The 16043-nt window shown below is 40.7% G+C and overlaps 2 protein-coding genes across 4 annotated transcripts in view; one reads left to right on the top strand and one right to left on the bottom strand.

The window, feature by feature from the left end:
- The first annotated feature begins 309 nt into the window (after positions 1-309).
- On the top strand, positions 310-7002 carry TAF11 (TATA-box binding protein associated factor 11). 2 transcript variants are annotated; one of them, XM_060021980.1, is made up of 5 exons: positions 316-587; positions 3359-3507; positions 5039-5126; positions 5479-5575; positions 6244-7002. In XM_060021980.1, the coding sequence occupies exons 1-5, from the start codon at positions 417-419 to the stop codon at positions 6372-6374; spliced, it is 636 nt and encodes a 211-aa protein (XP_059877963.1). In that variant the 5' UTR covers positions 316-416; the 3' UTR covers positions 6375-7002. The 2 variants fall into 2 exon arrangements, with proteins under 2 accessions (XP_059877964.1, XP_059877963.1); XM_060021981.2 differs by lacking the exon at positions 5479-5575 and having other exon boundaries at positions 310-587.
- Positions 7003-7128: 126 nt separating this feature from the next.
- BLTP3A (bridge-like lipid transfer protein family member 3A) overlaps positions 7129-16043 on the bottom strand; it is a 57063-nt gene continuing 48148 nt past the window's right edge. For both annotated transcript variants that reach the window (XM_060021979.1, XM_060021978.1), the window contains exons 16-21: positions 15492-15646; positions 15257-15407; positions 13138-13400; positions 12583-12691; positions 12351-12457; positions 7129-11944 (exon numbers count right to left, since the gene is read on the bottom strand). In XM_060021979.1, the coding sequence (XP_059877962.1) occupies positions 11819-11944; positions 12351-12457; positions 12583-12691; positions 13138-13400; positions 15257-15407; positions 15492-15646 (911 nt within the window). In that variant the 3' untranslated portion in view covers positions 7129-11818. The remainder of the gene's footprint in view (positions 11945-12350; positions 12458-12582; positions 12692-13137; positions 13401-15256; positions 15408-15491; positions 15647-16043) is intronic.

Below are 16043 nucleotides of genomic sequence, written 5' to 3' on the forward strand. Positions count from 1 at the left end.
AGGGCGAACAACGGAATTGAGTTTTCTCCTGTCCCCAAACTTTACTCTGAGGAAAGCGGATTAAGGACGGAGTTCACTGACACTGCGTTTTGAGAAAGACGGAAAGGAAAAAGAAGCCCTTCAGTAAACAACAAAGCTCTCCTTTACAAATGCTGGTTTCCCAAGGTGGAAAATCCACAAACTGATTTCCGTGCCCTCAATTTTCCCTCTCCCCACCGCCACCAAATCAGAAGTAAATCGGAGCCGTGAAGTCCTCTAGGCGCGCCTCTAAATGACCCCGCGGAGGAGCGGTATGGGTGATGTCATAGCAGCGCGACGACAGGAAGTAAGCTCCTGGGCTGCGGTGCTGCGCGGAGTCCCGAGGTCCTGAGTCTGACAGCATCGCGATCTCCTCTCCCATCTTTCTTCTCGCCGCCATGGATGATTCCTGCGAGTCGCCCACGGAAAAAGGTGGAGAGACAGGGGAGTCAGATGAGACGGCCGCTGCTCCTGGAGGCCCGGGGGTTACTGACGCGGACGGAATCCCGGAGGAAACTGACGGAGACGCAGATGGGGAATTGAAAGAGGCCTCGGCTGAAGAAGGCGAGGTAGGGAGAGATGTGTTGATGAGGCCGGAGGAGTTGTGTCACTGGCTGCTTGACAGGCTTCTTGATTGGTCCCTCCCAAGCTAAGATAGTGACCCTTTAGATCTGCCATCGCGGGGTTGGGGGGGAGAGAGGAGACAAAACCTTCAGAGCCGGTTCAGTTCCCGAGACCCAAGCACTGGGTCAGTATTTTTAATCCCTGCCCTTAGGCGTTAAAGCTACTTCTAAAGGAATTTCAAATTGCCTCTTGGTTTTCCTGGTGAGGAAATTGAGGTCAATGCCAATCAACACTGAAACTTAGGGCAAAAGCTAGAACCCAGGATTCCTAGTACCACTTTCACCTCAATATGGTTTCTTAGATATTGCTTAAGTGTAACTTTGTCATTATAGGCTGCGGAGTCGTCAAAGGGAGACTTTGAGGTAGTTACTAATTTAGTCACGTTCTTATCCTCTTCGGACATTTCACTGCTACCAGTGACCTGGGTGCTAATGTCCAAGGGTCTTTATAGCACCAAACCTATCAATTGTGCCATCCCAAGAGTTCAGCAGTGTTGCTCCGCTGAGCATCAGTCAGGATACTAGAATCTCAGCGTTCTCTAGGTTCCATTTCTAAAGGTAGAATCTTGGGGTCTTAGAGCTATAATTCCTGTTTGAATGTAAGTGTGAGAGCATGGGTGAAGACATTGAATTAAATGGAAACAGACTTTCAGAGCATAAGGTTGTATCAAAATATATAAAGTTAAGAACTTTTAGAAAAAGAAAAATGTGACAAAACTACTTTAAGAAGGAACTTTAAAAACAGATCTCAAGGACAGAAAGGATTTAAGTAATAATTAGCTTAGTCCAGTAAAAAGCTCACTACATACAGAAATTTGCACCTAGAAGATAAAAAAAATTTCTGATGCTTGTGAAACACTTTTTTAAATTGATCATATACCAGACCACAAAGAAAAGCATAAATTCTTAAAAGTAGAAATCATAACAGATCATATCCTGTTAGTACAGTGCAATAGAACCTGAAATTAAAAACAAAAATTTCTCCCACTCCCACTCCCTCCAAAAAACTAACACCTGGACATTTTAAACTAGTTTCTAGATAGCATTTGGATTAAAGAAATTAACAAAGAGAATGCCACGTCAAATCCAATGGGATTTGACCAAAACTTTATTTAAAGAAAAATTCATAACCTTACATATTTTTACTAACAAACAAGAGATATTGAAAATAAGCACCCAGCTCAAGAAACCAGAAAAAGAACAAAATAAACCAGAAGAATGTAGGAGCAAGGAATTAATCAGGATGAAAGTAGATGTTAATGAATTAGTGCTTTAAAAACATAAACAATAAAATTAAGACCTGGTTATTTGAAATGTAAATGTACAACATTATGAAATAAGAAAGGGCTATAGGCACTGATATGGAGATCTTTAAGCTTTAAGAAAATTTGATGTTCAAGTTTAGAACAAGTAATTTTGAAACTTCAAGAAAAATGGCTCATTTTTAAGGATAATATAAATCACCAAAATTGAAGCACAGAGAAGTTAGAAAATTTGTATATATCAGTAACTAGAGAAGAAGTTGAAAAGGTTGTTAAAGATTTACTGCCTTCGCTCTCAACATACTTCTCATATTCCTGTATGAGTTTAAATGTGAGCTTCTCTTTAAGGAAACAGAAGTTAAATCTCATTAATGAGGTTTGTTGTATCCTTAGAGTCTATATTGTTGGAGGGGATGAAGTTTGGATTTTTTTGTCATTATTAAACAGATATTAAACATCTAGTATGAGTAAAACAATGGTAAATATTTATGTGAGGAGAGATAAATAAGAGACAAACCTATCTTCAAAAAGTTGTCAGTCTAGGGGCTTCCCTGTTGGCACAGTGGTTAAGAATCCGCCTGCCAATGCAGGGGACACGGGTTCGAGCCCTGGTCCGGAAAGATCCCACATGCCGCGGAGGAACTAAGCCCATGTGCCACAGCTACTGAGCCTGCGCTCTAGAGCCCGCGAGCCACAACTACTAAGCCCGCGTGCCTAGAGCCCGTGCTCCGCAGGAAGAGAAGCCACTGCAATGAGAAGCCCGTGCACCGCAACAAGGAGTAGCCCCCAATTGCTGCAACGAGAGAAAGAACGCGCACAGCAACAAAGACCCAATGCAGCCAAAAATAAATTAATTAAAAGAACTAAAGAATAAATAAAGTTATCAGTCTAGTAATGGGAAGTAAATATTTGCATGATACAGTGGTATTGAAAGATAGGAAGAAAAGAGCCCTACATGTGGGAGAAGCTCACTTTAAAGTCCCAAATTCAAAAAAACACTGCTTTGATGAGAAGGTGCCTCCTTTTTAATATTCTTTCCACATGGAATCATCATCAGTAAAGAGATCTATAGATTTAGATGAAGAAGAGCTGGCTGGGTGGAGAGGACTTTTATGACATCCCCTCTAAAGAATGAGGTCAGAAGAAGAGGATCAGGGGGAGAGTGGTTTTCATGATCCTTGGCACTACATTGCCCTTGTAAACAGATAACTGGAACTAGGATCATAGCTAACCTGGAAAACTGGACTATTTAGTAGGTTTTCTTTCCACAGCTGGGCTGAAAACTCCTTTAGGAGAGACAGGGTAGCTTATATTTGATGGTACAGCCAATGCCTGGAACCAAAAACTACAAAAATAAGTGGATTTGTTGTGTTGTAATGAGAAATGATGTCTTCTTACCTTACCCAAGTCTGGGAAGTAGACCAAATGTATAAAGGGTTTCTTTTGTCTTCTTAGCTCAAGAGTCAGGATATCTCAGATTTAACAGCAGTTGAAAGGGAAGACTCATCATTACTTACTCCTGCAGCCAAAAAACTGAAAATAGATACCAAAGAAAAGAAAGAGAAGAAGCAGAAAGTGGATGAAGATGAGATTCAAAAGATGCAGTAAGTCACTTTTCTGATCTTTCCCCTTTCAAGGCTCTAACCTGACCACACAAAGTTAATACATTTTTCTTGTCCTTAAATTTTTTTTTTCTTTTTTAAACTCAAAAGAAAATAAAGCACTTAATATTTTATTATGTTATGGTATAGAAAATATAAGTAAAAAGAAAAATATCACCATACCACCAAAATAAACACTGTTAATATTTTGATGTATATTCACCAAGATATTTTCTTTACACATATAAATCTATAAATTAAATTAAAAATTTCAAAGATGTTAAAGACTGTTTGTAACCTGTTTTCCACATTATATATGGTAAATGTTTTCCATGTCATTAATTATACATCTAGGTCATAATTTTCTTCAAAATGGAAATAGATTCATTATGTTTTCTGATAGTAAAAATGGGATGGGTTCATTACAAATAATTCAGAAAATACAGAAAAATAGAAAAAATAATTACTTATAATTCCACCACCCAGAGTTTACCCAGGGTATATATTTGGGTATATACCTTTTCAGATATATTCTTTAATGTTTGATATGTCAGTATATAGCTAAATATTTTCATGTCAGTAAATATGCCCATAAATCATCATTTTTAATGGCTGCATTGTATTCCATTATGTGGATGAACTATGATGTAATCTATTTCTGTAGTTCTGGTTTTTTTTTTTCTCTTTTGACAACATTATGATCAACATCTTTGAGCACATCTTTGCATACTTGTCCATTTACTTCCTAAAATAAACTCCTAGAAGGTAATTGGTAGTTTAAACAGTATGAACATTTTCAAAGGTTTTTCATTTGTATTTCCAGATTCTCCAAAAAGGTTGTTCCACCTCACAGTCTACCAGCATGTATGAGTTTGTGTCCTCCATCCTCACTAACACCATGCTTTTTAATACTTCTTTATCTGTTTTATGAAAAATGTTAATCTTTCTTTAGTTCATCATTTTAATTTCTTTAGTTAATACTGAAGCTTAATTTTTTTCCTCTCTATATATTGGCCATTGGTATATTTTATAAATTTCCTATTCACTTCCTTTGCTCATTTTCTAAAATTGGTATGGCCATCTTTTAATTTATTTGAAAATTTAACTATATATTAAGATTATTAACCCTTTTCCATATATTTTATAAAATTTCCCCTTAATCTGTTAATGTTGGAAACTGCTGGTTTGAATATAAATTTACATATTAAATTTTTATCTTTAATGTGAAGCGTAGCCTTATGGGGAGAGAGAGCCTAATGCTGAAAACATAACCTGTACAGTGTGATTCAATGACCCAACGTTGTTGTTTTTGTTCTTAGTGAAGTAAGAAAGGAACTCGTATTTCACTTATTGTCAAGTTCCGTAAGAGTAGAGATGCTTTCTCTTCATTCCTCATAAACACTAAGCCTGATACTATTGATCCCTTGAAAAATTTATTTTTTAAATATCTGAGACTTGCTTTTATTGACATAATAATATACATCTTAAGTATTCATTCTTATAAGTGAACTTAATTACCTGAATCTTTGTCTAGAATCCTGGTTTCTTCTTTTTCTGAGGAGCAGCTGAACCGTTATGAAATGTATCGCCGGTCAGCTTTCCCTAAGGCAGCCATTAAAAGGGTAAGGATGGACTACCACACTCATTTCCATGAGCTATGAGAACTGAATGAGACTCAAGAGCTGTATCCATTGGCATTTTGAAGTGAGGTGTTAGGCAAGTTGGTGGAATATTTAGGCAGGAAAATAAAAATAGCATGCCCCTCAATAATCTGACCAGTTGTAATTTTGTATTCTAGGGATAGGGTCTCAACAAATAGAATAGGCCATTATACACCTGAATCCTTTTGTTTTACTGGTGTCAATTTCAGATCCAGCCTTTAGTGAACTCTTTCAGTGCAGAGCTCTTATGGGTACTATGTTCCAAAGCCAGTCCTTGACTACCTTAATCACAGTCTTTTGTCCTTCTTTCAAGCTGATCCAGTCCATCACTGGTACCTCTGTGTCTCAGAATGTTGTTATTGCTATGTCTGGTATTTCCAAAGTTTTCGTCGGGGAGGTGGTAGAAGAAGGTGAGTGGTGTTGGTCTAAATACTGGATTGAGCCTGTGGTGGTCTTATTTCCAAGAATATCTATAGTGAGGGACTTATTAAGGCACCAGTGGTGGTTTCCATTTACACTATAAAGGGAGCCTTGCATTCAGGAGAGCATGAACATTATTCCTTGAAAATTTCAATACTGGAAGGCCTGGAAACACCTAGGAAATCTGCCCTCCTGATTCCTGTCCTCAGCCCAGGGTGACAGAAGCAGACTCTGTATTTTCCTCCAATGGATTTTGCTCATTTCTGCTGCCAAAAGTAAAGGTACAAAAAAAAGCAGTCACTGGGGCTGACCAGTGTGGTATGGTGAGTAGTTGTCCCTGATGTTATGATCCCTGGGAACTGCCCCCTGTCCATCAAGTAAAGAACCTGGCTGCTGCCCATTGCTAATTTCTAGCTGGTGAAATACCTATTCTTTTAAGGAGAAGATATGTTTTAAACTGTTGCCTATGATAATACCTGATGTGGGATATACTAAAGCTAACATGATACATTTTATAGCGTTCTCTTAAGAAGGGAAAATGTGTTGGTTTATTTCTTTAGCAAGCTTAAGAGAGTTAATGAGAATTACAGGACTCAAAAGGATTGTAATACATAAGCTCTTGTGTGATAATGAAACTCTCTCCTTGCCCTCTGTTTAGCACTGGATGTGTGTGAGAAGTGGGGAGAAATGCCACCGCTACAACCCAAACATATGAGGGAGGCTGTTCGGAGGCTGAAGTCGAAGGGGCAAATTCCCAACTCGAAGCACAAAAAAATCATCTTCTTCTAAACCACAGTCTAGAAGGGCCTGGTACTGAAGGAAGAAGTACTCATTCCAGACTTTCTATTGCATGAGACTCTCTGCACTGGTGCTTTAGTATCTCAGTCCTCGAAGGATTCCATGATGCTTTAATCTCTTCCTCAAAACTCTCATATTCATTATACCTTGAAGGCATGCAGCCTGTTTCATACTTGCCTTGACTAAATATTGGGACCTCTGAGGGCATTCTGAGGCATTTAACTATTACTGGATAGTTGGAAGAAGAAAGGTTGATGAACCTTAAGCATCTTCTGGACAGGAATGCTGCTTTCAGAAAGAAAACCCTTCCAAGACGGTTTGACGGTTTCACATTGAAGCCTGAAGTTGCAATGACTTAGGTTGTTTCTTACATTTGGTTTTAAGTAAATGAAACAATCAGAAACTTTTGACTTGTGATACTCTACCATGAAGGACACGGTGACAGCAGGAGTAGTGGAATAGTCTGTCCTTGTGAACATTTTGGTGAGTGATCATTAAACTGTTTTCCAACTTGCCATGTTTGCATTCATTTTCTGTCTAGCAGGTTGGAATGGTGGGGAGAAGTTCATCGTTCTTTTTTGGTGTCAGAATAAAACTGGTCTTGGCTTTTTTGTGAAAATTTGAGCCCTCCCCATTTCCTACCAGAACCAATAAAATTTTATCTCATTAAAGAGTACTTAAAGTACTTAAAAACAATGTAAAAACCCGTATGTTTCAATTGCTATAAACAGATATACCAGAACCAATACTGTTTAATAAGTTTAATTTGCTTTTTTCAAGTGGTTCACAGAACCAGTACACTCAAGGTTTGATTAGGTACTGCAACATTAATATTTCCCAATACTGACCAATATTCCAGTTCATTGGATACATTCTCATTGTTTTCCTCACGTAGAGGGGAATGGAGTGACCTTTTATTGACAGTGATTAGCAGTAATAAGGCTACTGTAATATAATTGGCAATCTCCAAGAATTCTTTCCTCTCAATCATTTGGTGTCATAAGGAGAGGGGTTTTGAAGCTGTTCTCTTTTGAAGCTTTCCTGAGCATGTCTTAGTAAAGATTCCAATTCTGTTTAGCACCCTGAGTGGGGGAAACAGCTTGGACACACAAAGTTGGGCAAATATGGATTTTAGTATCTTACGTTAAAACTCATGGCTTTAAACGTGTAGTTAGCCAATGGAGAAGACACTTCAGTAGTGTATTCCACAAAGAAATGCTGTAAGACTCAGGCTAAATCTTGACCAAAAACTAATATATTGAAGGGAGAAACAAAAACAGATCTCTTAACTCTCAGAGGGAGCTTTTTAAGTGGTTATAAGAACTATACCTATTGCAATTTGAGATACTGGATATGGCTGAAATTTACAGATAATAAAGAAGGAAGTTCACATCCCAAGTCTAGCCACTTAGCAAAGCCTCACAGTTTAAGGTTATCTGAGAGTGTTTCTCCTTGTATCTGTTGTAAGAGAGGGAGAAAATAATCCCCATTCAACAACAGCTACTATCCATACCTACCCAGAGGTGAGTGGGAATATTCCTATTCTAGCAGAAGGTGGGGGAAGATCCTGGGGAAGGCCATAGTCCCTGAAAGGATAGGACATCACACCAGAATCTCTTGAAACAGTAATTACTATGGTAAATCACAAGGCAATGACACAGCTCTTGCAGTTCTCAAATAACCATCCTACTAGCTTGTGTAGCAATGTTGTTTCCATAGTTTTGTGATATTACTGTAACTGTTTTTGCAAGTTTAGGCAAGTATTAACTAGGGGAGAGAAAAAAAACACAAACCCTTAGTTTAAAGGTTTGGAATGGAAACTTCCCATATCACTATGTTCAAACTATCTCTTCTTTCTACCACCCACTGAACTAGCCTATGGGGAAACTGATGTAAATGGGTTAAATGGAAGCATTTATGTTATGGGGTATGTGAGGGGTGGCTTATCCCTTGTATATTCCATAGACAGGAACCATTCCTTTCAGAACCATGAAAAAGGGTACGTGAAGGTTGAGGCCTGTGGCAAAATGAGGGTCAGATTAAATACACAGCAAAAAGCAGCCATCACGAGAATAGAACCTACTCCTTCTGTCCTAAGTCTAATAAACTAGGTTAATTATTCCAGTGAGTTGAAAACAGAATTTGAGATGGATAACCGTCCCTGCAGCTCAGCTAAGAGAGATTTAAACCAGTCCATATGCACTAAAGCTCATCTCTAGTATATCTGTGTAAACAGGAACTCTAGACAATCACAGATGATACATAGGTGTAAATGCTTCACAGCTGAAATGGTGATGTGCGGTGGCTGAAGCCTTTTGAGGGGGAGCGGTGCTATCACTCCAGACATTTTCTTGAGGTATTGTTATTTCTTGTTCACAGAGTCTTAGAGCTTCAAGGCAGAAATTGTAAGCAGTCCAAAGGAGCTGATACTACTATGTTTTCCTTCTGCCTTTTTCCTTTACATTTATCCTGAGGACTACCAACAAGGTCACATTTCTTCATTATGAAAGTCATTCTTCCCCCAATGAATAGGAGTATGAAGTTATACAAGATGATTTTTACTAAAATTCCATGGGACATTGACCCCAACCACATTTCCTGAGGCAAGAACTTCAAGACACAATGCCCAAAGCTGTCACATAAGGAAATTCAAATTCTAGGGCTCCATTTGTCACATGGACAGGAGCGCCAGAGAGCCCAGAAAACCTGACTGAGCTCTGCTCATTAAAGGGGTGAGCCTCAGTGCTTGCCAGATTTGTTTCTATTGCCTCCCACCAAGCACAAGCTTAAAGTGAGGGTGTACCAAGCAATTCTCTGCATGGAGGGACACAGTGGGTAGAAAAGGAGGGGAAAGGAAGAGAATCAGAATGTGATTTTATACCAATTCAGGTGAACCTAAGGTTGAATAATTCTATTTTCTGGCTACTGGCTCTCCCTCCTCCCCCTTTAAACACATTAGAAATGCCATACTTGAGAGGAGCAGTGATTCTTTTTGTTCATCGTTCTGCCTTTGAAAGAGGCACTTAAGGGGGAGTCTGTGGAGGGATGCAGTTACCCTCTCCGTTGTATATCACCAAATAGCCCTAGTTTTCCATAATTCCTCTTGGAAAACCATCATGCAAGGATTCCTCTTAAACCTTCTGTACCCATACAGTTTCTGCCAGCACCACTTCTTGAACAATGACCTCTAGAAGTTTCTGATTTGCTACGAGAAGTGCTTTCTTTTACCTAAGGCTAATAGGTACGGCCCTAGAGCTAGTATTTTGGGACCTGAAGAACATGTCCCTGCTCTTGACTGAATATCTGATCTAACACTACCCTCAGCTTTCATCTTTCCAGAACTGGGGCCAACATTTTAAAGATGTGTCCACATGTGGAAGTACCTCCACCACCTGATAATTTTTGCTGTTCTCTGGACCTTTACCCTCTTCACCATATACTTTGTAAATAAGGTCACTAGAAGTGCACAGATAATTTAAGACATTACCATGGCCTTGCATGAGGTGCTGTTTTCTGTGTTGGCTCCACGTGCCCTTCCTGATGACGCAGTCGGACTTTTGGCCACAGCAGCACACTGACCCCTCCTCCCTCTCAGCAATGCTTAGGTTTCTTTCCTGAGTTCTAACAGAGCTCACTGCCTCGCTGGTTGCTGATTCTCCCATAAGTGCATTACTTCACACTTACACAGAACCTCACCTGCCACTTTCCTGAGTATTCACAGCCCAGTCTGTGAATCTTCTGCAATTTCACTTCTTTTTTTTCAATTTCTTCTGATTTATCTTTCACTGCCTGGAAGCAGTGACATTTGATTGCACTGTAATATCCCACTTTCAGGTTATTTATAAAATTCTTAGATAAGGTTTAACCAAGCATCAACCCATAGGGAAATTACCCTGTTAACATTCTCTCTAGAAAGGTATTTATTTTTAAGTCTCTACGTTGTTTCCTAAGCATGACAGAACATTCCCATAATCTCATAGTAATTGTTTTTAAGATTACCTTAGTGACGAACCACAACAAAAAGTCTGTAAAAGTCTGAGCAAATTAGATCTTGTTCCTTCTTGAACACATTTTTCTTTTTATCCTCAAAAAACTAGAATATACAAGTCAGGCATGATTTCCCATAAAGGAAACCATTTTATCTTTCCTTCAGTAGGTCATGTGTGACTAAGACTTTAGTGACACTACTAAATCACTATTTTGCCATCTTGCCAATTCAAGGTGAGTTAGCTGATGAACTTCTGTCCAACACAGCTTGAAGTATATCACAGAGCAGTATGGATGAAGATGGAGTGTTGGTAAAGAATTTGGTAGTAAAGAGAAAGGGGGAAATAGCTCTTTCATCAGGCAGGGGCAAAACCTAGCTAGGTTGAAGGGTTTTGTTTTGCTTTGTCTTTTACTTAAGTCAAACTAACATGATTTTAAAAAGCCACAGCGATAGAGGGGGGTGAGAGGAAACAGGCTGAGATGTTAATGTTACAGTTTAAAACACATTTTTCGCTCCCAAACAACCAAGTGCTAATGAGAGTGCTGGTAGAAAGTCATAGTGCTGGGAAAGCAGATGCGCCAGGGACCCCGGGGAGACAGGAAATAACCTGTGAGGTGCAGCTGTGGAAGAGAGACAGGACACAGCCAGCAACAGCGGCGCAGAACCAAGCTCCCCTACAGATCCTCACCATGTCATGCCTTCAACCTAGCTCAGGGTGAATAGTTTCTTCTTAAATTTCAAACAAATTGCATTATAGAAGGGAAAGATGATACAAGTGAGCTGCTACTGTTGTTTACTTCCTACCACAGCATCACAGCGATGAAAGCATCACAGAAAGAAAGCTTAACCCTGAAAAATCTGATTGTAATATGAGCCAAGATGACATGAGCTTGGTTTCCTTTCCAAACAAGGCAGAATCCATGTCTCGTTTATTCTTGTGCCTCCCCAGGCTCCCGCCTTGCTGGCTATTTCCTGTTCCACTCTACTACCGTGGCCGAAGCTCAGGCCAAGGACTTCTCAGGTCGACTACAGGAAGCTCTGGAACATAGAATCTTTGATGGCTCTGTGGGTGACCAACTGAGGAGATGGGTACTCTGCCTTGTTCACACAGGTGGAGCAAGCAAATGTCTCTGCTATGAAACCAGACGGTGAAATGACCCTACAGTGTTGAGGAGATTCCACCTAGTGTGCAGAGGGCCAAAAGGCTTTATACAGGAAATACGTGATGCCTGAGCCACACACAAAGCTGCCCCCAACTTCCTGGAACGTGGTAATACTTTGCCCTGTCTTCCATCCAAGTCAGAACTGCTAGTAGAAAGGACACCACGAGGAGTGAGTTGAGCATCCTTAGCTGACTTGTCCAACCCTGGATGGTGCCTGTCGCAGGTGGTGCGATTGCTGGTGATCTCCTCCTCTCTCCTTGGCACAGATGGCTGAGCCACTGCTGTCAGAGCTCAAAGAGGGGGTTATATTTCCTAATCTCCCGAAGAAGTTTCTCTTTATCCTGGTTGGCATGAGCCAATGCTTGTTTAGTTTCTATAAGTTCCTTTTGTAGGGTAGGCAGTTCTTGTACCTGAGGAACAATTAGTAATTCACAGTGAATAAATAAGGTAACACACCTTGCAGAAACATCCAGTAAGGGAACGAGGAGTAAGAATTCAAGCAGAACAACCCACAAGTTTGGTCAATGATCAAGAAAACCCAACTAGATATTTCCTAAGAGCCTAAACCCCTCTTCAGAGTTCATCAGTTGCAGGGACAGCAACAGGTGGAAGATGTCATCAGCAACTATTCATCTCCAGCTCCTGACTTACATCCTCTGTTCAGCATTTCTAGAAGCTGCTGCTAGGTGACAGGAACCCAGACCACCCAGCTGTACCCAGCACAAGCAACCTTTTCAGCCCTCTGAGTTTTACCCGCTTCTGTGATTACAGCCCCTAAGGGTTTATGGGAAAGGTACTGTTCAGTTATATCCTCACCTGTGGACCAAAAGCCTCCCCTGTGGGCACAGGAAACACCTGTTCTTTTGGGGGCTGCCTCTTCTCACTTTTAAGTACTTCGGCTGATGGTCTGTCCTGAGCAGCAGCTGGAAAAAAGTAAAGGTTCTAAATGACAAGCTGCCAGCAACGTGCAGACTATTCCTAGTTGTCACCTATTCCTTTACAGGAGCAAAAAGGCAGAGAAGCCGGGAGGCTGACAAGCCCAACTCACCGCCTATGTGGAACACACCGTCGTCACTCCGCTTCAGCACAACGTGCTCCACGGCTAGAGTGATGGGGATGGGGCCTGGAGAGGTCGGATAGATGGGGGGGATATCGTCCTATAGGAGAGAGAGAAACCACATGATGCCCCCAACCAGCTCAGAGCAACTTAGGTAACAAGCCATGCTTCCACCATTGAGCTGGAAGCACTTTTATGTCAAATGTATGTTTATCCATACATTCTTGTGAGATGTGAGAGGCATAATTGAGTCTCTCCCACTCTAGAGGTGGTGAGACTGAGGACCTGATAACCTAATGGGCTTGCACAGTCATGCTGCATGCCAAGGGTCAGGGCTAGAGACAAGATCCCCTCAGTTGAACTCAGGACTCTTTGCCAGCAACACATTTTTATGTACTACTGTAACACTGACAAAGAATGCTAATATGCATTTCCTCACTTGATCCTCATTACATTTTACAGGGACAGGAGAAGAAGTTAACAGCTGTCACTGCCAGAATCCCTTGCCTGACTAAGCCTAGGGTAAAACCCCAAAGTTCCTCTCACCTTTAGAGTGATCCTGGAGTTCAGGAGCTCAATCTGCATGGGAACTACCAGTGGGATCTCCTCATCCTCCAAGAAGGGCCCCAGGCCACTGAGCACCGAAGTGAGCAGCTCAAGGTCACAGCCCTGAAGCAAGAAACGTAGGAAGCCATTCTGTGTGGCCAGAGGGGAATGAACAGCTGCACCAGGCCCCACCTCAAAGCGAAGGCCTACAGCTGGCCTGATGTGGCCAGTCTTCAAAGTTGAGGCTTCCTGAAAGCTTTTGCCTTTGAGAAGAAAGACAGAAGGAAAACATATTAATTAATTACTAGCCAGTGATTGCTCTAAGCACTTTATATATATTTAATATTCCTAACCACCCTGGGCCAGAAGTATTATTATCATTCCCATTTTAGAGATGAAAGAACTACGGCACAGAGAGTAACTTGCCCAAAGTAACACAACTTGTAAGTAGCAAGGATACAATTTGCACGCGGGCAGCCTAACTGCAAAGACTGTGGGCTTGGCTACTTTGCTCTAATGCCTCTCATGACAGAAGGGATGTTAAGGACCAATAAAAAGCTGGTCTTGCTATGAATCAGAGGCACTGGGCTGATGGCCAAGGTAAAGCTCTTAAAACAGAGGACCCTTGGGAATTCCCTGGCGGTCCAGTGGTTAGGACTTGGCGCTTTCACTGCTGTGGCCCAGGTTCAATCCCCGGTCAGGGAACTAAGATCCCGCAAGCCACACAGCACAGCCAAAAACAAACAAACAAACAGAGGACCCTCAACTCTGCTAAATTTGATCATCTCTTCCTTTCTCCAAGTCTTGGTCTTCTCACCTCTCTCTGAGGAAGCCAAGCGGGATCTATGCTAATTTACTCAAAACTGCATAAAGAATAATCTCAGGTGTAGCCAAGGCTATGAAACAACTTACATACCTATATAAATGCAAATTGGTACAACCATTCTGGAAAACAAATTGGCATTATCTACTAAGGTTAAAGCTATACCTACCCTAATGACCTAACAATTATTTCCTCAGGAATATAAACCTGGAGAAACTCTCCAACATACATATCAGGAGACACGTACAAGGATGGGCATGTCAAGACAGCCCTATTTGAAATAGCAAAAAAACTGGAAACAACCCAAATGTCTGTTCAGAACAGACTAAACAATAGTAACTAGAGTAATGGGTACAAGAGATATTTTGGGGGTGATGGTGATGGTTGTAGAACCCTGTAAGCTTACTAATATTTATCAAATTGTATACTTACAAGGAGTGAATTTCATAGTACGCATAAGCAGTTTTTAAAAAAGCAAAAAGTGGTATATTTCTACAATAGAATATTATATAGTAGTAAAAATGAATAAATTAGAGCTAACTCAACAACCTAGAAGAATCTGAAGAATATCATGGTACTTGAAATCACAAAAGAATACAAACTATGATTCCATTTAGAAAAACTTGAAAAACTGCAAAGCTAAATAATACATTGATACAAACACATGCAGAAGAATTGTAAAACAAGAGAATGAGAAATACAAAATTCAGGACAGTGATTCCCTATGATAGGTGAGAGGCAAGAGGAAGGTTCTGGAGAGGGACTCCCGGGGACTTCAAAGTTAATGGTACTGTTCTATTTACTAAACTAGGTAGTGGGTACATGGGTTCATTGTACTGTTGTTATTTTATACCTTATATATATTTTACAAGTATTCTTTAGTATCTACTCAATATTTTTAAAAAAATTTTTAAACAAAGCATGTAGCTTAAGCCCAGATTTTTCCTGTCATCTTTTAAAGTATAAGACTGAATCAGAAGTTCCCTGATCAGATATAGCTTGATGTTAGCAGCCTCACAAAGAAGTGGACACAGTCCTCATGTATAAGCATAAGGAGCACCTGGGAGGTGAGGACGCAGACTAGCCTACTGAGTACAAAACCCCAGAAAGAGCTCTGGGAGGCTCCTTGCAAGGAGACTTCATTAGACTTCTTCCTCCCCCTAATCGCTGCTGGAGAGAAGCGCCAAGGGCTTGGCACTAAAGTAGCTGCCCTTGGAGCACAGTGACAGGAGCAAGTCAAGCTATGGATGCCCCAGAAAAATCCCACCAGCTCTCCTGCAATCCCACCATCCTCACCTGGGCACTGTCCATGCAGGAACTGCCAGAGTCCCACGGTGCCTAGCTGCTGGAGGGTCAGCTCCTCTGCTTGCAGGGCCACAGTCAGGTCCTCACCACGTACCTCAATCCCCAAGGACACCTCATTCACCTTCAGGACCAGAACTGAGACCTGTAAAAGGAGACTCCCTTAGCTGAGTCCCAAGCTTCCAGCTTAGAGCCTACCCTCTGCAGAGAAGAAAATAGAACAGCTGACCAGGTGAAGATGAAGGTCTTCCCCACTGGGTGAGGCTGAACTCTTGGCCTCTGGTGACCCCTGGCCATAACTATCTGCAACAGGGCTCCCTTGAACACCAGCACTGTCTAAGACATTGGGAAGAGATCCTGGCGGAAGAGATTCTCGACCAGACTCTGCATAAGAAAGATAACAAAAGAATTTGAGAGTCAAAAAATTCTATTCAAATCCAATCTCTAAAAACAGTGACAACTGTAAAAATAAAACATTTATGACACTCATGAGACAACTGGAAATTTGAAGACTAACTAGATATTTAATGAATTTAGGGAATTATTGTTAATTTTTAAAAAGACAATGGTATTTGGTCACCTTAAAAAAAGTCTGTAAATGGAAGCAAACTAAGTGTCTATGGACGGATAAATGGTTAAACAAAATGTGGTATAAACATACAACAAATAATGGTCTTAAAAAGGAAGGAAATTCTGACACATGCTACATACAACATAAATGAACCTTAAGGACATTTTATGTGAAATGAAACAAGCCAGTCACGTATGGTTCCATTTATGT

The sequence above is a fragment of the Delphinus delphis genome, chromosome 10 (assembly GCF_949987515.2).
Source record: "Delphinus delphis chromosome 10, mDelDel1.2, whole genome shotgun sequence".
Taxonomy (NCBI): Eukaryota; Metazoa; Chordata; class Mammalia; order Artiodactyla; family Delphinidae; genus Delphinus; species Delphinus delphis.